This window comes from Caretta caretta, chromosome 22, assembly GCF_965140235.1.
Source record: "Caretta caretta isolate rCarCar2 chromosome 22, rCarCar1.hap1, whole genome shotgun sequence".
Classification (NCBI taxonomy): Eukaryota; Metazoa; Chordata; order Testudines; family Cheloniidae; genus Caretta; species Caretta caretta.
The window spans coordinates 10289052-10309090 of record NC_134227.1 but is presented as its reverse complement, the minus strand read 5'-3'; the positions used below and the strand labels follow the sequence as shown (position 1 = coordinate 10309090).

At 42.0% G+C, this 20039-nt stretch overlaps 1 protein-coding gene across 10 annotated transcripts in view; it reads left to right on the top strand.

The window, feature by feature from the left end:
* The window catches only part of ARHGAP32 (Rho GTPase activating protein 32), a 400497-nt gene that overhangs the window by 338027 nt on the left and 42431 nt on the right, over positions 1–20039 (top strand). For all 10 annotated transcript variants that reach the window (XM_048827358.2, XM_075122285.1, XM_075122286.1 and 7 more), the window contains one exon: positions 10719–10868. In XM_048827358.2, coding sequence (XP_048683315.2) covers positions 10719–10868 — 150 coding nt within the window. The remainder of the gene's footprint in view (positions 1–10718; positions 10869–20039) is intronic.

Genomic DNA, 20039 nt, shown 5'->3' with positions numbered 1-20039 from the left:
TATACAGGAGATCAGACCAGATCAGTGGTTCTCAAACGTATTTGATCGCACCCCCTTTCTTTGTGTCTGTAGTAGTTTAAGGGCTCTCTCCTCCCTGCCGCCCCCCAGGTACATATACCGTTAAAAAAAAAAATCAACATGCAACTCTCACTAAATATTAAAAACAGTAAGGCATTGATTCAAACAGAGGCAATGATCCATTGTAATAAGAGCAAAAGCGAAACTGCAGTTGTGGTCGATGCTTACAATTAAACGTGTACAACACGTTGTAGCAAACGGATTAATGCACAGATGGCAGTGATTTTGTATAATGCTCTACAAGCTTAACAGAAATATGTCAAAATTCAGAGTGTTATCTGAGGACCTGATATGTCTAGTGGAATCAGCGTTGCTAGTTATTTGTTGTGGTGGGTAAAATGTGTGCAGTTCCCCCTCCCCCAAAGCTTCTCATGCCCCCACCCCCCAGTTTGAGAATCTCTAGACTAGATAATCTAATTGTCCCCTCTGGCCTTAATATCTAAGAACAGACATAGATGACACAATGTTTAAAACTGCAGTACCTGGTTGACGTTGGCTCTCCCACCATTGGAGGTGTTTTGGTGGGAGATTTGCCGAACAATAGTAGTGGTGATGAGGCTCAGTGGAGCATATTTGGTGTTGTCCCAATATATGCCTTCATAATATTTCCCCAATAGTTTGTGATCTGAGTATTGATTAGGCATTGGTTACTGTACTGTGCCTCTTCAATGCAAATAACTTCATCATTAAACCAAGACTTGAGCACACATTTATTTGAAGCGTTTATGTATTGATATAGTGCATGCCAGGCCATGTTAAATCAAACATTGATGCTCTCCCAAGGTGAACACTCGGGATAGACCAACACTGTTTCCCTGATGGATGGATCAGGCATTCAGCTGTGCTAATCATACGTTTATCAGAGACTCAGAACGCTTTCAGATGGATCACTAGTCTCCAAGCTAACAGATAAAAGCAAAAGGACTGAATTAAACTCCACTACAATGAGAAGGGATTTAACAAAGTGCAGCAGGACTGGGAGAGGCAGAAATTGGACATCTGCAGAAATCACCTGCTCTGCTGTCTCCTTTCTCTAATCCTTTTGTCTCCATCCCTCCTTTGTCTTTTGCCGTCTTCCAAACCATCCCTAGCCGCCACTCTGTGTTAAATGCACTCCATACCCTCTCTTTAAATCATTCTCCTCTGGCAATGCTTTCGTGTGCTGGTCTTCCCACTGATGCCTTCTTGCATTTGAACTGCTGCCCCATTTATTTTCCTGACTTGGATTGCAAGTCCTTCAAGGTAGGGACTTTGTCCTAGCTAGGTAAAGCCCCATGATGTTGCCATAAAAGTAAACAGGGCCCTGTTTGTCAGCACCAGTTTATATTCACAGATATATAAATATAAAAGTAGAGTAGGATGTAATGCCCTAACCTTTTCTGCCCACACTTCTGTTGGAAGGGGCACATTTTAAGCTACCCCTACACCCACCTTCTTCCCTTACCTTGGACCTTAGTTTAGAATTCCTAGCCAGGAAGATCAGACAAGTCTCTGGCACGTGAGATATAGCAGTTTCCTCTTCCAAGTACAAATTGCCCTTCTATGTAGGAGACCTACTTTTCTGACTCACTAACCTTGAGGATACTTCTCATCCTGTTACAAATCCTCAACCAGTTCTGCAGCATCTCTATATACAAAGTAAATAGGAAGCATCCAAACCAGCATCCTTGCCAGTGTAAATAGATCTGTCAGTTCTCAACAGCACTCTTGGGTTAAGTTAATAATATGGGCCTGATTTCCAGAGATGCTGCTGAGCTTGTGCAGAAGTCAGTGGATGCTCAGTCCCTATGAAAATGAAGCCTGCGTGCATGCTGAAAATGTATGTATGTCTGTATGTATCTGTGTATGTTAGCATATATCAAAAGAAAGATGTTGAGAGAGGTAACTGCTGCTGGACAGATATAACATTAGTTTGCTGATTCACGGTTTTGGCTCTGATAGGGGAACAATGTGACCTAAATATTGGGAAAGTTGCTCATGTTCTCTGAAAAGTCTGGTGTAGACTGAGTGAGGAGTTAATGGCCATGGAGAGGATTTTCTGTGCTCAAGCTGGAGCTTCATCCCCAAATAATACCCGGACACTTACATCCCAGCCAAAGGCCGAGGAGATAAGGATATGGCCGAGGAGATAAGGATATGGCCAAGGAGAACTGTAGTTTTACTGAAGTAATTGCACATAGACTCTGCACCCAAAGGAGAAGTCTAACAGCGACTTATAAATAAGAGCAATCATGCCATTTATCATTTGTAATGACCTCATCTACTCTTCCTGTTCACAGTGCCCAGGTAGCAGCTTGGAAAATATTTATTTCCTACTGATTTTTTTCGTCTCTTTCACCAGGATGAATGATGTTTGTTTATTTTGTTTAATGACACTGCAATGAACAATCTTTAAGATATGTAGCAACTTCTTCCACCACACAGTCCTGCCTTAGCAGGTGTTGGCCCAGCCCTGGAGAAGTGCTGCAGCAGCAAGCAATACACAGTGTGTGTTTACTGAGCAATAAGTGAAACTGGTGAAGATTTTGTAATTGGTGATGGAGGATTATTTTTGTAGGTTCCTGTTTCTATGGCATTCGAAGAATATATAGGGAAGCGATCCTGCAAATGCTTAGGACCAAGCACAGTGCTCACTAATGTGATTAGTGCCATTGTATTTATTTGTATTGTATTCACTTCAACTTGAAGTCCGTGACACTACTCAGAGTAGTAAGCACTGTACTCAGGGGTAAGTGTAAATGTTTGGTTCTATAAAAGTTATTTTTAATAAGTCTTAAGGGAAAGCGGTCTTATCTTTTTACAGATGGGGAAACTGATGCACAAAGCAGGGTTGAGTAATTTACCCAGTGTCTCAAGGGGCCTAACTAAAGATGATTGAAGTCAGTGGGAGTCTTTGGAGTCAACTGAAGTAAATGGGACTACTCGGCATGTAAGGTTAAGCACAGGCATAAGTGTTTGGAGGAACACAGTGAGTCTTGGAATAGAAGAGCTAGGAATAGAACTCACAGCTCCTGACTTCCTGTTCTTTAGCCACAAGAGCGTGGTGCTACTTTTCCTCCCTCCACTGTAAAGTCTAGTTTTAGAATAGACTCAGTCTTATTTTGGGGCCAGTAGCCCTGACGAATATCCCTTTAGCCTGACTTACTGTAAACTATCATCTTCCAGAGAATGGATTTTCTACTTGGTATGTGATATCGAGCTGGACCTGAATATGCTTTTTTAAGGCGTCTTCTGCACTCCCTTCCTTTTTTGATTTTTTGCCACTGGAGTTTGTAGTTTGTTATATATTTTAAATCATGCAGCTATGCATGTTCTAGTTTTTGACCTTAACACAACATTCTCCTCGCAGCAGGGGACAGCTGTGTTCTGTAGTGTGTAAAATCACTGTTAATAGGAGAAACTAACGCACTGCCAAGTGCTGAAAATGTGGGTCAGCATATATGTTGTCCGATTTTCTCTTTGAGTTAAAGTTTACTAATCCTGTATTAGAGATCACGCTGCCATCAGGAGGCTTGGGAAGAACAGTCTGTCTAGGGATAGATTTAAAACAAAATAATTATACACATACTTATTAGTGATAAATATTAAGACAGATATTTGCATTCTTGAACTTATTCTTGCTAAATGTAACTGGATTGCCGTTAGACAGTGAAAATGTGAGCACTGGCTTTATAATCTTACCATCACCACATTTTTGTACCGTCAGTTTGTGTGGCTGGTGAATGGGGTGCCGTATGTACCAACAAAGCCTCCTCGCATAGCTTATGCCGGCAGAACCTGTGTAGCTTATACCAGTTCTCTGAATGAAATAAGCTACATCATCAAAAGCAGTTTTTGGGCTGTATAATTGCATCTACTCTACGGCTTTTGCTAGCATAGCCAAGTTTGTTAGGGGGGTGACTTTTCTTTTTTTTTTTTTTTTTTTTTTTTTTTTTCCATGCTCCAGACTAGAGGTAGGCAAATAATTGATTTTTTGGTTCAGTTGCAGTTCTGAAAAATTGAAGAAAAAATCAGTTCGGGTTGCACAAACTATAAAATTTTTCATAATTTTTGGTGAGTTGAGAACGTCTATTTCATGTCTGTTTCAGAGCAGAGGTTTGAATCTGGGTCTCCCACATCCCAGGTGAGTGTCCTAACTACTGGGCTAAAGTTGTGGTGGGGGACCACCAACAGCGGCATTACCGCCTCCACTATCTCTTCTCTCTCCTCTTCCCCTTCCTCCTCTGGCCGTTTTGTAAATAATTAACATAAGAACATAAGGTATCCAATTGGAGCTATAACCCCAATATCACCACCATTTTTAATGTAGCCATACCTCAGGTGGGTTTAATGTACCGTCGATATAATCATGCCCCCCCAATCTATTCAGATTCTTTGAAGGTGTCAGCAAGCATGGGGCAAGGGTGATCCAGTTCATATAGTGTACTTGGACTTTTTCTGAAAACCTTTGACAAGGTCCCACACCAAAAGCTCTTAAACAAAGTAAGCAGTCATGGGTTAAGAGGGAAGTTCCCCCACGTGGATCAGTAACTGGTTAAAAGATAGGAAACAAAGGGTAGGAATAAATTGACAGTTTTCAGAGTGGAGAGAGATAAATAGCGGAGTCTTCCACGGATCTGTACTGGGATCAGTTCTGTTGAAAATATTTACAAATGATCTGGAAAAGGGGGCACACAGTGAGGTGGCAAAGTTTGCAAATGATACAAAGTTATTCAAGGCAGTTAAATCCACAGCTGACTGCGAAGAGTTACAGAGGGATCTCACAAAACTGGGTGACTGACAGATGAAATTCAATGTTGATAACTGCATAGCAATGAACATTGGCACACATAATCCCAACTATACATAAAAAATGATGGAGGTGTAAATTAGCTGGTGCCACTCAAGAAACAGATCTTGGAGTTACTGTGGATAGTTCTTTCATTTACTCCTTTATATAACACATGAACCAGAGATCAGATCACCCAATGAAATTAATATGCAGCAGGTTTAAAACAAACAAAAGGAAGTACTTCTTCACACAATGCACAATCAATCTGTGGAGCTCATTGCCAGGGGATGTTGTGAAAGCCAAAAGTATAAGTGAGTTCAAAAAAGTATTAGATAAGTTCATGGATGATAGGTCCATCAATGGCTAATAGCCAGAATGGTCAGGGACGCAATCTCATGCTCTAGGTGTCCCTAAGCCTCTGACTGCCAGAAGCTTGGACCGGACGATGGGATGGATGATTCGTAACTGACATAGCTATGCCAGCAAAACTTTTAAATGTTGGCCAGGTCTTAAGTTTCTTCTTCTCTCAGTTTTCCCATTTCAAGCAATGGATTTACCTCTGTTTCTGCTGGCCAGGATTCAAAGCTGGACCTGCCAGTCAGAGGAAAGGCTTGGCCTATCTCTTCCAGGAGAGCACCAATATGCTGGCAGATGATTTCTTTAATGATGATTAGCTCTTGAGTTGAAGTGATATGACGAACTATCTAGAATTTTCCTTATCCCTGCTTGTCAGCTTGTGATCCAGGTGTAAGGATCTTCCCAGCTATACAAGCTGCATATAATTTGGACAAATGATACTAGTGGGCTATCTGAGCACCTTACATGTAGTAATTTATTTTTCATAACCTCTGTGAGAGGTACAAAAAGTATTAATATCCTCATTTTAAAATGGGGAAACTGAGGTATAAGTTACTGACCCAAGGCCATACCGGAAGTTTGAGGGAAGGCTGGGATTATATTTGGTATAAACCCTGTGTTCTAATCACATGGCTGCTTGGGTTTTTTTTATAATTTTTGTCCAGAGGAAGTCTGATTTCTCTGATCAGTGAGTCATCCTGTATATGTAAAACATATCAAGTCGTTTTAATCCAAGACACATTCTTGTCAATTCAAATGAGATCAGCAGAGGAAATTGTGTTTAACTGAAGGACAGAAAAGAACCATGTAAACGTTATAACAGACTGTTGATAATTGAATATCTGGGTATCTAACTTGTTCAGGCATTGGACAGGCAGCTCCTTGGATTGCCAAACAGGTGTAATGTGGGAACATATTTGTCTATTTAATGGGGCAGAAAACAAGCAATTATTTTAGCCTATACTGAGTGAGTGGCTTAAAAGCACCTGACATCTATGTTGATTAAGAAATCCAATCTACTTTTTTGCTTGTGTTTTAAGCCTGTAACACTTTAAATACCGAACATGACATATTTCCTTAAACCGTGTAAATCTATACAATACACTTAGAACATTTTAATGACTGTGGTAAACCCTATGCTAACAGTCACCTGCAAAGTGCTGTCACCTTTCCCAGTGACCAGGGTAATCTGTAGAGATGATGGAGTTGTATATAATTTCCCAATAGTTTTAATACATTTATTTGATTGTTTTGTTGTTCACCCAGAACACCAGGATGGGCTTCGCATTCACAGTTATATACCCAGTTTGTGAAATGATTCAAATAAAAATATTTACAATATTTTTTTACATTATTTGCCAAACTGCAGCAAAAGTTTTTAGAAGCGTTTCCTATATTTATTAATTATAGCTAGGATTTTCAAAGGGGCCTCAGGGAATTGGGCACCCAAGTCCTGTTGACCGTCAATGGGTGTTCGTGCCTGTGGTTCTAAGGGGTATGTCTATACTAAAGCCAGGACAGCTACTGCACTCAGTTTTGCCTCTGCAGTGTAAACGGTTCCTACACTGATGGAATCTAGCTTTCTGAGAGTTGGTAGCTAGGTTGACGGAAACATTTTTCCATTGATCTAGCCATGCCTACACAGGGGGCTAGGTTGACCTAGCAACAGTGCTCAGGGTGTGACATTTTTCTCAGCCCGGAGAAAATCGATCTAGCTAAATTGATGAGTTTAGAGATGTAGACCAAGCCTTTGCCTACCTCTCAGTTTACACTGCTGTGATTCAACCAACCGCTATAAGACCAAGAAATAAAGCTCCTTTTGGTGGCTGCAATTTGCATGTGGGAGCACTCAGCATTGTACTGCATCAGCTCCAATTGCAGTCAGGGGGGCTAACTGCAGCAGGAGCAGAGTTAGGCCAGAACTTTTCAAACACTCACCGTGCAGGTTTCACTATCCGTGAAGCTGAGTGAGAAATAGACATATGGCCCAAAAGGTTTATCACCTGCTCCCATGAGGGTTGGGACCCATGTCTCTCTCTGCTGCACAATGCCTAGCATACTGATGGTGCTCCGTAAAGTCCCAGAGAGGCTCAGATACTCTGGGGTTGGTAACCAAGATGGACTGAATACAAATCTATCCTGATCCTGGGCTTGTGTGTTAACAGGGTATGTTTAATTTTTTCCTTAAATTAAAAAATAAACTGGCATGGAACCAAAATCACAGTTTAAGGCACTCTTGGTGCTTCAGGTCACAGTTAAATAATACACTTTTAATGGTGGAAGGTGAAGCTGCTGGTTTTGTTGGAGATTTAAGAAGCTGCATATTCAGATCTACTAGTGTTTTGCTGCCATGCCTTTAAAGTCCAGGGAAACTAAACTTAATGCACCTTGCATGTGGATAGTGCGTCTTTGAGAGTTTGTGCTTGTAGCTGGCATAACATCCAAAAGCACGTGCTTCCCAGCGCAGGTAGACAGACACGCACTAGCTCTGCTCAAGCTAGTGTGATTAAAATAGCAGTGTTGCCATTGGAGCTCAGGTGGTGGCTTGATCTGGCCACCTTAGTATGTACCATGGGGTCAGGCAGATTTGTCCTTGGGTGACTAGCCCAACCTACCCCCTGTGCCGTCACGACCACGTTGCTGTTTTTATTGCTCTATTGCACCTTCCCAGTGCGATGTATACCCTCAAGTCTCCAGTTAGAGAGGGAGTGAAGCACAGTAGACCAGCATTCCTTCCCTAACCCCTTGCTGATCTTTGCATGGGAACACCAGTGTTTCACAGAATGCAGCACTCTCACCCAGGAGCCAGAGGTTCAAGGGCTCCCTAACTTCTGCTCCACCCCCTTTTTCCTGGTCCAAAGACCTGAGAACACAGGAAGGATCAGGGTGTGATGAGGATGAGTGGGCATTCTCTGGAGTGAGAGTGGGGAGTAGAGTTACTTCTACTGGATCCCTTATGCCATAGGTAGAGTTTTATTGATAACGGGATATCCTGCCTTAATTCACTTTACTATTGTGTAATGCTAAGTGTGATACACGAGCTGTATAAACCACTCTGACAGGTAACTGGGTTCATCCATCTTCAAAAGGTTTGCAAGGTTTTATAGAGAAAGACAGGAAAGAAAACTCTCTTGCCTCCTTTACTTACTCTTACTCTGAAACCTCTCTTACCTCCTTTACTTCTGTTGCTGCTTTGCTAGTACAGTAGACACCCAAGGCTAAGGGCAGTGTTTACAGTCTCCCAGCCAGGAAACAGCATTGCATCAGCAGCCTGCCAGGCTAGTAGTGGCAAAAATTTGATGTACTTTGGGACCCACTGTGACTTTGGTTCTTATTAATCCTGCTGTAAAAAGTTAGATCATTTGGATACAAAGCTGCAGAGTGTTTTAAGAGCTGCTCCCACATGCAGGCCCAGCTTTGTCGAACTAGTTTTTAAAATTAAGTTAAAGTAGCTTCAGGTTTTATTTGTGCCCCTGAGTCCCCTAACCAGTTTTTGTGGTTTTACAATCACATTTTACAACTGGTTTTTCTCCCTTGTTGGTGGGTGGAGAAACCGACATAAACAAAAGGACAATCATTGACCAGGCCCCGAGTCTGTTACACAGTCGCTAGCAGGGATTCCTGCACCTATGCTGAGTCTTGCTTACTACACAGATGAAACTGTGAAACTGACATGAAATGTTGTCATATGCATTTGGGCCCAGATTTTTGAAGGTATTCAGATGTTATGTTCAGCGTTGCAATGACTGATTTAGGAGAGTAAATACTATTTTCAAAAATGATTTAGGCACTTAGGAGTCTAAATCCCATCAACTTTGCATATGATTTGGTCTCCAAAGTACCTAAATCCTTTTAGAAAATTATATTTAGGCTCCTAAATCAGCTAGATGTTGCAATGCTGAGTGCAGCAGTGCCTAAATATCTTTAAAAATCTGAGCCTAAGTAATTAAATGGGGAAAAAGACACAGAGAAAAATATTTTTTCCCTGATATCTTTTATATATCCTTAATCCTGGGTGTAATTTTAACCATTACAAAGCCGAAAAGAATTTCAGACAGAAATGTGATTTTTTTTCCAAGTTGATGCTTGATAATAAAAAGGCTGAATTTTGTCACTGAATGAGTCTAGCTTAGAGGAAAAGAGGCCTGATGCAAAGCCCTAACCCCAACCCTTAAAAATAAAGATTTCCATTGATTTTGAAATGCCTGTGAAGAGTAGAGAGAATACTTCAGTATTCATTGAAATAAAGGGAAAATATGCAGCTGTTTAAAGTGGTTAAAATGTAATGCCCTGTGCCAAGGGTTCTTTTGTTCTGGAATGAGAATTTTCAAGGGAGCTAGTTGGAAGGGAGTGTAAAAGTACCCACCTGCCCAGGGAAGTCCCAAGTCCAAAGCGGTGCAAGAAATTTCAAGCTTGAGTGCGATATCACACAGCAGTAATGGCACTGCGAAGAAAAGCACCTTTGTCATTCTGAGCAAGCAGAAACGGAGGCTCATGTTCCCTTGCTTTGTTCAAGATGACATTACTCTCCTGAATTTTCATGACTGTAGTAACTGTTTTAATGCAGGTAAAATATAGGTCTGGCTGCCTCATTGAGTCACAGGAATGGTAGGAGGCTAATTGCTAACATTACAGCACAGTGCTGCAAGGACTTTTACAACTTCCTGAAACTGTAAAGGCTCAATGACAAAGCAAGTCCTTTTATGCCTTGTGATTTTTTTAAATAGAACTCCTCTGTTCAAGCTAAATTGCTGTTAAATCATGTCCATAAAGGTACTTTTGTCAGGAAAGCCAGGAGGGTTCTTTTGTGCTACCTCATTGCTTTCGGAGGGAGCTGCGGGAAGAGAGGTTGTCATTACAGAGCATTGTCTTGCTTCCTGACTCAAATGAATGCCAGATCTGCCCTCCCATTGACATGCAGGCTATTTGTGTAGCTCCCGCTTCTCTTCACCCTTAGAAAGGCAGTAACCCGTATGAATCTCCATGGCATTGATTGCAGATTTCACTTCTTCGTGGAATTGGAAGGTCTTAACAAACTGACTTATTTTCCCAACTTGATACAAAGCTCAAGAGAAGCAGCATTATGTAGAAGAATTGAGCAGGACATTGAGAGTCAACACTCGTGGGTTCTGTTCTTGTCTCTGCCACAGACTCAACTTTGTGGCTTTGGGGGGCAAATCACTTGAACTCTGGTTCTTCAGTTTTCTCTTCCGTGAAATTCACCTACCTCCCAAGGAGCTGGATGAAATTTAGTTTACAAATAATACTTAGGGTCCAATCTTCAGCTGTAACTGGAGTGCTCAGCACTACCGAAGTCAGCCATTTATTCCCTTACTGGCCAAAAATAAAAATCAGAGCCCTTGTATTAACTTTGGAATTGAGCGCATATGCTTGTGTGAATAATCGGCATTGATGTTACTCTGAGCTTCGTGCTCTCAGTAGGACGTATTATGTGTTGTCTTGCCTGGTTACCTGAACCTAAACGTGGGGGTTGGTTTGTTTTATTGTGCAGTGTCAAAAAAACACGGCAAGCTCATCACTTTCCTGCGAACATTCATGAAGTCACGCCCAACGAAACAGAAACTGAAGCAACGCGGGATCCTGAAAGAGAGGGTGTTCGGGTGCGACCTGGGAGAGCATCTCCTCAACTCTGGCCATGATGGTAAGAGAGAAACTCCTGAGTTCCTCATTCACACTGATGCTTGGGGCTTGTTTAAAGGGTGATTTTTATCATAGTGTTTTAGTACCTTCACAGGGAGAAAATATCAGTTCGGTTCCCAAGGACTGTTAAATATAGCAGCTAATGGCAGAACAAGAACCAATGGCTGCAAGTTGAAGTCAGACAAAATCAAATTCGAAATAAGGTGCACATTTTTAACTGAGGGTAAATAGCCACTGGGACAAACTGGCAAGGGGAGCAGTGGATACTTCTACTCTTGAAGTCTTCAGATTATGCCTGGATTCCTTTATGGAAGATATAATTTAGTTGAATGTAAAGTATTGGGCTCAACACAGGAATAAGGCGAAGAAGATCCCTGGCCTGTGTTACAGGAGATCAGACTTGATGATGTAATGGTCGCTTCTGACCTTTCAGTCTCTAAATCCGTGGGACCTGATTCTCTTTTCGTGCGTGTGTACATGAGGAGTAACCCCACTGGAGTCAGTGGAGTTACACTGTTATGAATGAGATAAAAACTAGGCTCAGAGTTATTGCAGTTTATTTGTTCATGGCAATGTCCCTGATGTGCTAGACACTTTCCAGCAAGGACAGTCCTTGTCACAAGAAACTCACAGTCTAAGGAGACACAAACAAGTAAACAGAGGATGGGGAAGGGTAACACCAAACAGATTGTTTTTATACAAGTCAGAATCCCTATAGGCAAATGGTAGAGAGGGTTAGGAAATGGGAAATTAGAACATCACAGGCGTTAGAAATCAGATACATTGTAATGCCACTTATTCTTTCCAAGTCTATCAATATTTCTATCCATTATCTTTACATGATTCCAGCTCAGTCTGCAAACTGGGGTCTTTCTATCTGCCTTTCCCACTGCTCCCATAAAATACACAATGTACAGGAACTAGCTGGATTTTACTTTAGAATTTTGCTTTCCTCGAGTCCGTGACAAGCCCATTGCTCCTCCCTTGTCTCCTCAACAGCTACTAAAACAAAGTGTCAGGGAAGGGGTGTCCAGGCCAGGAAAAAGCTACACCTACTATTTCTCTTCTTAGGTTTGTTTGATATGATCTGCTCTCTCATCTCACAGTGACACCTCTGATCAGAGACTGGTGAATCAGGGAGGCTCCAGAACTGCTGAGTACCAAGCTAGAGAGGGAGAGCTATTCAAACCGATTCTTTCACAGTTCAGCAGTAGTCGGAAGTCGTTCACATATACAGCCCCTTCTGGTGATGTCTGTTTAGGAAAGCAGCAGACCAGTATGTAGCAGAGCAGCCAGAGTACCAAGCAGTTAAGGGCATCAAGAAGGTAGAAAGGGATACAGCATCACTTCCAGCTATGTCAGTTTTTGTTTCCTTCATATTTTTCCTCTTGCCTAACCAAATAGATTGTGAATCTGGGCAAGTGGCTGACATCATATGTCAAAGTCCATACTGTCATGTCTTACAGCTTTTGCCTTGAGGATGAAGGACAAGGGGGCAGGGAAGAGGGGTTTCTTTGCTGAGTTTACACCAGTAGTATTTTAGACTCCTTGCTCATACAGATGGCTTTAAGGGTAGGGGCTGGTGGAGGGCAAGCGATGTGTTGCCTTAAATGATTCCATTTGGGGAACAGCAGGGTTTAATCTTGTCGCTGACTTTAAGTATTTTACTGCCCGTTTTGGTGGACAGCATCGAACTGTTCTTGTGAAATCAGGACTGTGCCAAAGCTCATTGGTTTGTTAATTAGAGCCAGTGAAGGTCGATATAACTGGGGCTGGAAAAGTCTGAGAGAGCCAGAAACTGGATGGTTTGGAAGCAGAAGCGGTACTAATGTCCCATTTAAGAAATGGATCCAGGATGGCTAGTTTACGCCACCTTGTTGCTGTAGAACATTTTGTTTTATCTCCAAGTGGGAGAAATCAAGGCGATCAAAAGGCATGCAGAGAGAGTGAGCTCGTGACTGGGCAAAGCAGGAATTCTGTTTAATCCCCAAAGCCCCCTCTTGTTCCGTTGAGTTGAGCAAGACTGAAGATGATTTATTAAGTTTCATAAGAGACAAGGGGCAGATCCTCAGCTAGAGTAAATTGTCAGAGCTCCAGTGATGGTTCATCTGTGAGCATTGACACCATCTGAGGACCTGCCCCCTAGTTTTTGAACCCCCTCCCCACGGCACACTCCTCCATGATTATGTCTGTGCTTCATTCGTGAGGTCTCTTCATCTGTGCAGTTTCCAGTTCTTTTCAGCCTTGACTTAATGACTCTTTCACAACTCCCCGGAGCAAAGCAGATCCAATCTGAATGTTGCTAACAGGGGCAGATCTCCATTTCTCACAGCAGGGTTGATTTTTTTCTGTGTGATTCAGCTCCCTGACCCATATTCCAAATGAGGTAGTTCTAAGGATTAGTTTTGCAGAGACATTTTTGCGTTCTGGTGAATCAAACTATGCGTACGCAGACAGCATTTTAAGTACCCCTCATTCTGAAGCGTTAGATAGGTTGGTCTCAGAGAAAATTGTTAAGCAGAACTGGTTGATCTGCTTAAAGGGGAATTGAGATATCACATGAGAACCTAGATGAGTTAGATAGAGAGTGGGTACAATAATATCCTTTCATCTGTGAGATCAGACAATAGCTCAAAAATGTTTTCAGAGTAGCTGCTACCATGCAGTACTTCATACGTGCGTCAGTTTTAGCTGATGAAACAGCAAGGGACTTGTTTACATTCAGAAAGCATTTGATGATGTGACGGTGATCGAGATTCACAGAAAAAAATATCATTTCGTTAAATTAATAATAAATGTTTACACTTTGCTACCCAATAACCAAAAGCGTCTGCATGGCTTAAGCAAAACGTTTTGGGACAAAATGTCTTCAAAACAGGCAACAGCACATTCACATGCTCTCGAGAAGTGCGGAACTGAGCTGTTGTGCTCCGCGTGTTGAGAACTGTCGAGTCGCCGCTGCTCAGCTGACGAGGCCTTGCCTTTCAAGAATTTATCTTGGGACAATCTGAGTAGTTCCAATCCCATGCCTCTGAGATGCTGCAGGCTGCCCTTCATATAGATGGGTCCTATTTTATTTACAACACCCAGAAATGTGCTAAATGCTTTGTAGTGCAAGGAAAAGTTAAATTGGCAATCTGCTGTCCTGATCCTGCAAACACTTGAGTTACTTTCCTCATGTAAGTAGTTCCTTTGAATCCAATAAGACTGCTTACATAATTAAGTGTAAGTATTTGCAGTACTGGGCCTTCGTTTTTTGACATGGGATGATGAGTGAGAATAACAGACAGACAAAGATGAGCAAAGGGTAAGGAAGGATGAAGGTTGCAATAGGTTACTTGATTTAGGGAATGGTCACATCTTGATGGTGTGCATACTTAGTGTTTTAAGCTTTAATAAGTTTTAATACTAAACAGGTAAACTTTGGTATATATTGAGCATAGCCAGTGCAGATGGTTGTGTTTTTATTAATGAAGGTCTAGAGTACAACCGGTACAGGGTAATGGTGGTATAAAGCATTTATATAGTGCCATCAATCTGTAAAGGAGTTTGCAAACATAGGTGAAACACGTTGCCTGCCACAAAGAGTTTACAATCCAAATGAGGCAAAGAAAAGAGTGGAAGTGTGGTTCGGTGGATAGGGCACTGGACTAAGAGTCAGAAGACGTGGGTTCTGTTCCCAGGTCTTTGCTATAATGTTTGGCAAGTCTTTTCATTTCTCTGCCTCAGTTTCCTCTCTCTTTGTTTAATTATACTTACCTTCTTTGATAAATTGGTTTGAGATCTACAACGAAAAAGTACTGTGTAAGAAGAGTTAAACATCTTATTATTAGACAAGTCGTAGGACAACAGACCAGCTGTGGAATGACCAGAGTTATCTACTCACAAATTCGTGGTCCCATGTACACCTTAAGAATACCTGGAAGAATGTACACTTCCATGTATAGTGGAAGAATACCTGTCTGTCTACCATCTCTACATTTAAGAGCAGCAATGATGCTTTAGCAGATATCCCTAGATTTAGAGCACGGAGTTCTCAAAAGAGAGCTCTTGAGTCTGCCAGTTTTTCTTGTTGGCATGACAGAACCTGTGTCTGTCACCCTTCATGGCATAATCCATCTATTTACTCTGACTTCTTTTTAAGGGAGGTATCTGTGCAGCAAGTGTATGTTGCAATTGGGTGGAGTCAGTATTTGGTTGTTGTTGTTGACTTTATTTGGTATATGGCTGCAATTTGTTGTTGTATAATTGGGTTTGGGCCAGCAGGTTACGCTGCACACTATTTGTGGGGGGAGAAGAGGAGAGAAATAAAAATATAATGTTTGTAATAGAGGCAACAGGGGAATATTTTAATATTGAAACAATTCTGTACCCCCTGAATGACAAATGAATGCTCGTAATTGTATGGGAGACAGTGTCCTGTTTATCTATTTTATGTTAGCACTAGACGGGTCAACCAGTATTAGGACTCCTTTATGGTAGGTGCTGTACATAAACTTAGTGAGAGACAGCCCCTGCTCCAAAGTGCTTATCTAACTAAATAGGCAAGAAAGACAAAAGGTGGGAGATGAACATAATTTGTTGGGGAAGAGTCAACATGGTTTTTGTAAAGGGAAATCATGCCTCACCAGTCTACTACAATTCTTTGAGGGGGTCAACAAGCATGTGGACAAGGGGGATCCAGTGAATATAGTGTGTTTAGATTTCAGAAAGCCTTTGACAAGGTCCCTCACCAAAGGCTATTAAGCAAAGTAAGCTGTCATAGGATAAGAGGGAAGGTCCTCTCATGGATTGGTAACTGGTTAAAAGATAGGAAACAGAGAGTAGGAATAAATAGTCAGCTCTCAGGATGGAGAGAGGTGGTATCCCCAGGGGTCTGTACTGGGCCCAGTCCTATTCAACGTATTCATAAATGATCTGGAAAAAGGGGTAAACAGTGAGGTGGCAAAATTTGCAGATGATACAAAACTACTCAAGATAGTTAAGTCCCAGGCAGACTGCGAAGAGCTACAAAGGAATCTCACAAAACTGGGTGGCTGGGCAACAAAATGGCAGATGAAATTCAAATGCAAAGTAATGCACACTGGAAAACATAATCCCAACTATACATATAAAATGATGAGGTCTAAATTAGTTGTTACCACTCAAGAAAGAGATCTTGGAGTCATTGTGGAGAGTTCTCTGAAAACGTCCACTCAATGTGCAGCGGCAGTCAAAAAGGCAAACAGAATGTTGGGAATCATTAAGAAAGGGATAGATAATAAGACAGAAAATATCATATTGCCTCTATATACATCCATGGTACGCCCACATCCATGGTACAGCTCACTGCTGTAGCTCACGAAAGCTTATGCTCAAATAAATTAGTTAGTCTCTAAGGTGCCACAAGTACTCCTTTTCTTTTTGCGAATACAGACTAACATGGCTGCTACTCTGAAACCTGTAAAAATGATTAGGGGTATGGAATGGCTTCCGTATGAGGAGAGATTAATAAGATTGGGACTTTTCAGCTTGGAAAAGAGATGAGTAAGGGGGATATGGTAGAGGTCTATAAAATCATGACTGTTGTGGAGAAAGTAAATAAGGAAGTGTTATTTACTCCTTCTTATAACACAAGAACTAGGGATCACCAAATGAAATTAATAGGCAGCAGATTTAAAACAAACAAAAGGAAGTATTTCTTCACACAACCCACAGTCAATCTGTGGAACTCTTTGTCAGAGGATGTTGTGAAGGCCAAGACTATAACAGGGTTCAAAAAAGAACTAGATAAATTAATAGAGGATAGGTCCATCAGTGGTTATTATCCAGGATGGGGAGGAATGGTGTCCGTAGCCTCTGTTTGCCAGAAGGTGGGAATGGGTGATGGGATGGATCACTTGAGGATTACCTGCTCTGTTCATTCCCCCTGGGGCACCTGGCATTGGCCACTGTTGGAAGACAGGATGCTGGGCTAGATGGACCTTTGGTCTGAGGCAGTATGGCTGTTCTTATGGGAGATGGGAGCTATTATTATACTCATTTTGCGGATGTGGATCTGAGGTGTGGAGGGATTAAGGTTAACATTTTCAAAAACACTTAAATCCCATTTTCAAAAGACACACTTAGGAGCCCAAGGAAATCTCTTTGAAAGTCAGTGGGACTTAGGCTCCTAAATGATCTGCCCGAGGTCACACAGGAAGTCTGGGCAGATTCTGGAATTGAACCCACATCTCCTAAATCCAGTGTTTTAGCCCTAAGATCATCCTTCCCATCACTGTTAAGAATCCAGCATCAACATTTTCTAAATAAAGGTTTCTGCCCCTTTAAAATGCAGAGCAAGGTCTTATGTGGGTGGTAGCAGTGATGTAAGGTGTACAATTTATTGAGCATTTCATATGCTCAATGTGCATTACAAACATTAAGTAGTAAGTCCTCACAACATCCCAGGTAGCATTTCTCCCATTTACTAGTACGGAAACTGAGTCGGAGATTAAGTAACTTGTCCCATGCTATACAGTAAGCAAGTGGAAGAGTGAAGAATCCAGGCCTTCCAACTCCCATTGCTGTGCTCTAAACTCTAGCCCATGCTGCTGCTTTGTGCATACAGACCTGAATATGTCTCAGTGAAACAGCTGCAGCTAATATCTGTCAGTGGTTTCCACTTGTGATACTAGATTATGATGATACACACATTTCATACAGATACAAGGGCCATCTCCTCTCTGTCCTTTCTCTCTCTCTCTAACTTCAGCTGTCAACGTTAAAGATTTGGGGGCTGTTGAGTTCAAGGTTTCTGTTTCAGGTTTATCTCTACAAAGAATGAATGTGTAAACATCCTCTTGAGGTATATTGGTTTTTATTGTGCGGCTCAATTCAATTATGGTCACTTCCATGCCTGTGGGATGTGTGCCTCCATTTAATTTTAGTGTGCGACTACTGTAACTTTTAAATACCTTTCCCCACTGATGAAGTCATTTGGAAGCAGCCCAAGCTTGTTAGGGAATAGTTCTTTTTTCATCAGGCGGGAGAGATATCCAATTTGTTCTGCTCTGCTGACATCTGCCATGCTGCTGTATTTTACGGAGTGGCAACTCGCAGCACTCTTAGTATAGTCCCTGATAAGGGAAGCATTTTAGTTCTTCCCATTATGGCACAGGTAGGGATGGAAGCAAAGCGTGTCTTTCCAAAAGCACACCTGCCACGCTCCTCTCCAAATGTAAAGAATCCTATTTACAAGGGATGCATGAGTTCAGGAGAGGAGTTGGGTGTGTCATGCATTGCAATGCCTATGCAACATACTCATTTGCTCTTAAGGAGAATTAGGGTATGTCTACACAGTCAACGTTAAAGTGCTGTAATAAAACCACCTCTGCGAGGGGAACAGCTACCAGCGCTGGGAGCCATGCCACTTTACAGCACTGAAACTTGGATCACTTAAGGGGGTGTTTTTTCACACCCCTGAGTGAAGAAGTTTCAGCGCTGTAAGTGGCAGTGTAGACAAGGCCTTAGACATGAAACTTCCTGTGTGAATCCTGAAAATGATTGTAAATGTGGAGAGCTCACCACTCTGTGCATCAGTTTTCCCAGCTGTAGAATGGGGATAACGATCCTGACGTCATTCATAAAGTGCTTTGAAAACTAAAACTGAAAAGTGCTCTAGAGGAGCTAGATATTTTTATTGTTTATTTTATTATTAAATATGGATGCAAGGTTATGAACAGTTTGTGTGTGTCTAAATGGGCAGAACACTTCTGGAATGTGGCAGTGATGCGTTATTAACAATAATAAATACTCTTCTTGGAGTAGTGTCCCTGTGGGTGCTCCATTTCAGGGGCATATGTGCCCTGCACCTTTGATCAGAGATTTTTGGTAGTAGTGCCCATTCAGTCCATGCAGGTACCCTACACATTCTCGAACCCTGGACTGAGGCTAGATACGGCTGCATGGGCGACCGTCCGTAGTTCCTTCTCGACTGCCTTCAGCCAGAGACAGAATTTAATGTATGCCAGTTTTTCTCTTTAGAGTTAGAATATAGTATATGGAGTTAGTTCTTTAGTTAGTTTATAAGATTCCTATTACTTTATAGTTGCTGGAACTGCTGATCCTGTTTTCTTTAAAAAAAGAAAAGAAAAAAATATTGTTTTCCCCCATTATTGTGGGGGTCAGAAGCAATTTTTTTCTTGTCTCTGGGTTGCTGAGCTCCCTGTATTTTAATAGGTGCGTCTCCTGTTGAGCAACAGGAATAGGAATTCTGTGTGTTCATTGCTTGGAAAACTTGCATATGCGAAGCAAGTGTAAGATTTGCACTTCTTTTAAGGGAAGATCCTGAAAAACAGGGAAATTAAATATAGGTTATTAATGAAGGAGCAATCCTTAAAACTGGCTTTGGACCCAGATGCCGAGAACCCCCTCAAACAGGTACCTACTACTTCTGTTAGTTCCCTGTCTACATCAAGATCATGGTCACAGAGAGCTACAGGTGAAGACAGTGTCAAGACCCTGGTCTCTGACACTCTCCATGAATGAGGTACCTGTAACCACTCCTTCGGTACCAAGGGCTTCCCACTCAAAGACCAAGGAAGGGGATCAGAGGATCAGAATAGAGAGTTCCTCCTCAAAGACGGTTCAGTCACTGGAGACATCAAGCCCGATAGGAGTGCTATTGATGCTCCAAGTTCTTCAGGTACTGTGAAGCACTCTGAAACTTCACCTAAGTCCCATGCCTCAGCAGTAAAGGGCACACGACTGAAGATTACTATTATGACTACCATCAGAGCCCATAGTAGCGAGAGAGCAGCCTTACTGGAATCTGCGGTACCATTGATACCATCATCAGCACCCCGGACAGCAACATCGGGAACCACAGTGCCTTTATGAAGGTCTGTTGTGTTCCCAGTACCACAGGAGTTCTGGTATCCTAAAGACCTCATGGTCCCGAATGAGCCTGAGTCTCCCCCCTTTGCAACCTCCAGACGCCTCTCTGAACCGAGATCTGCAGGGTTACTGAATGCACGTATTGTAGTGAGATCCACTACTTCCTGAGCCTCTACAGGGAAGGATTGTCGTCACCTGTACAATATGGAGGGAGGTGGTAGAATCTTCTTCCTTAGAAGTTTTTAAGGTCAGGCTTGACAAAGCCCTGGCTAGAATGATTTAATTGGGGATTGGTCTTGCTTTGAGCAGGGGTTGG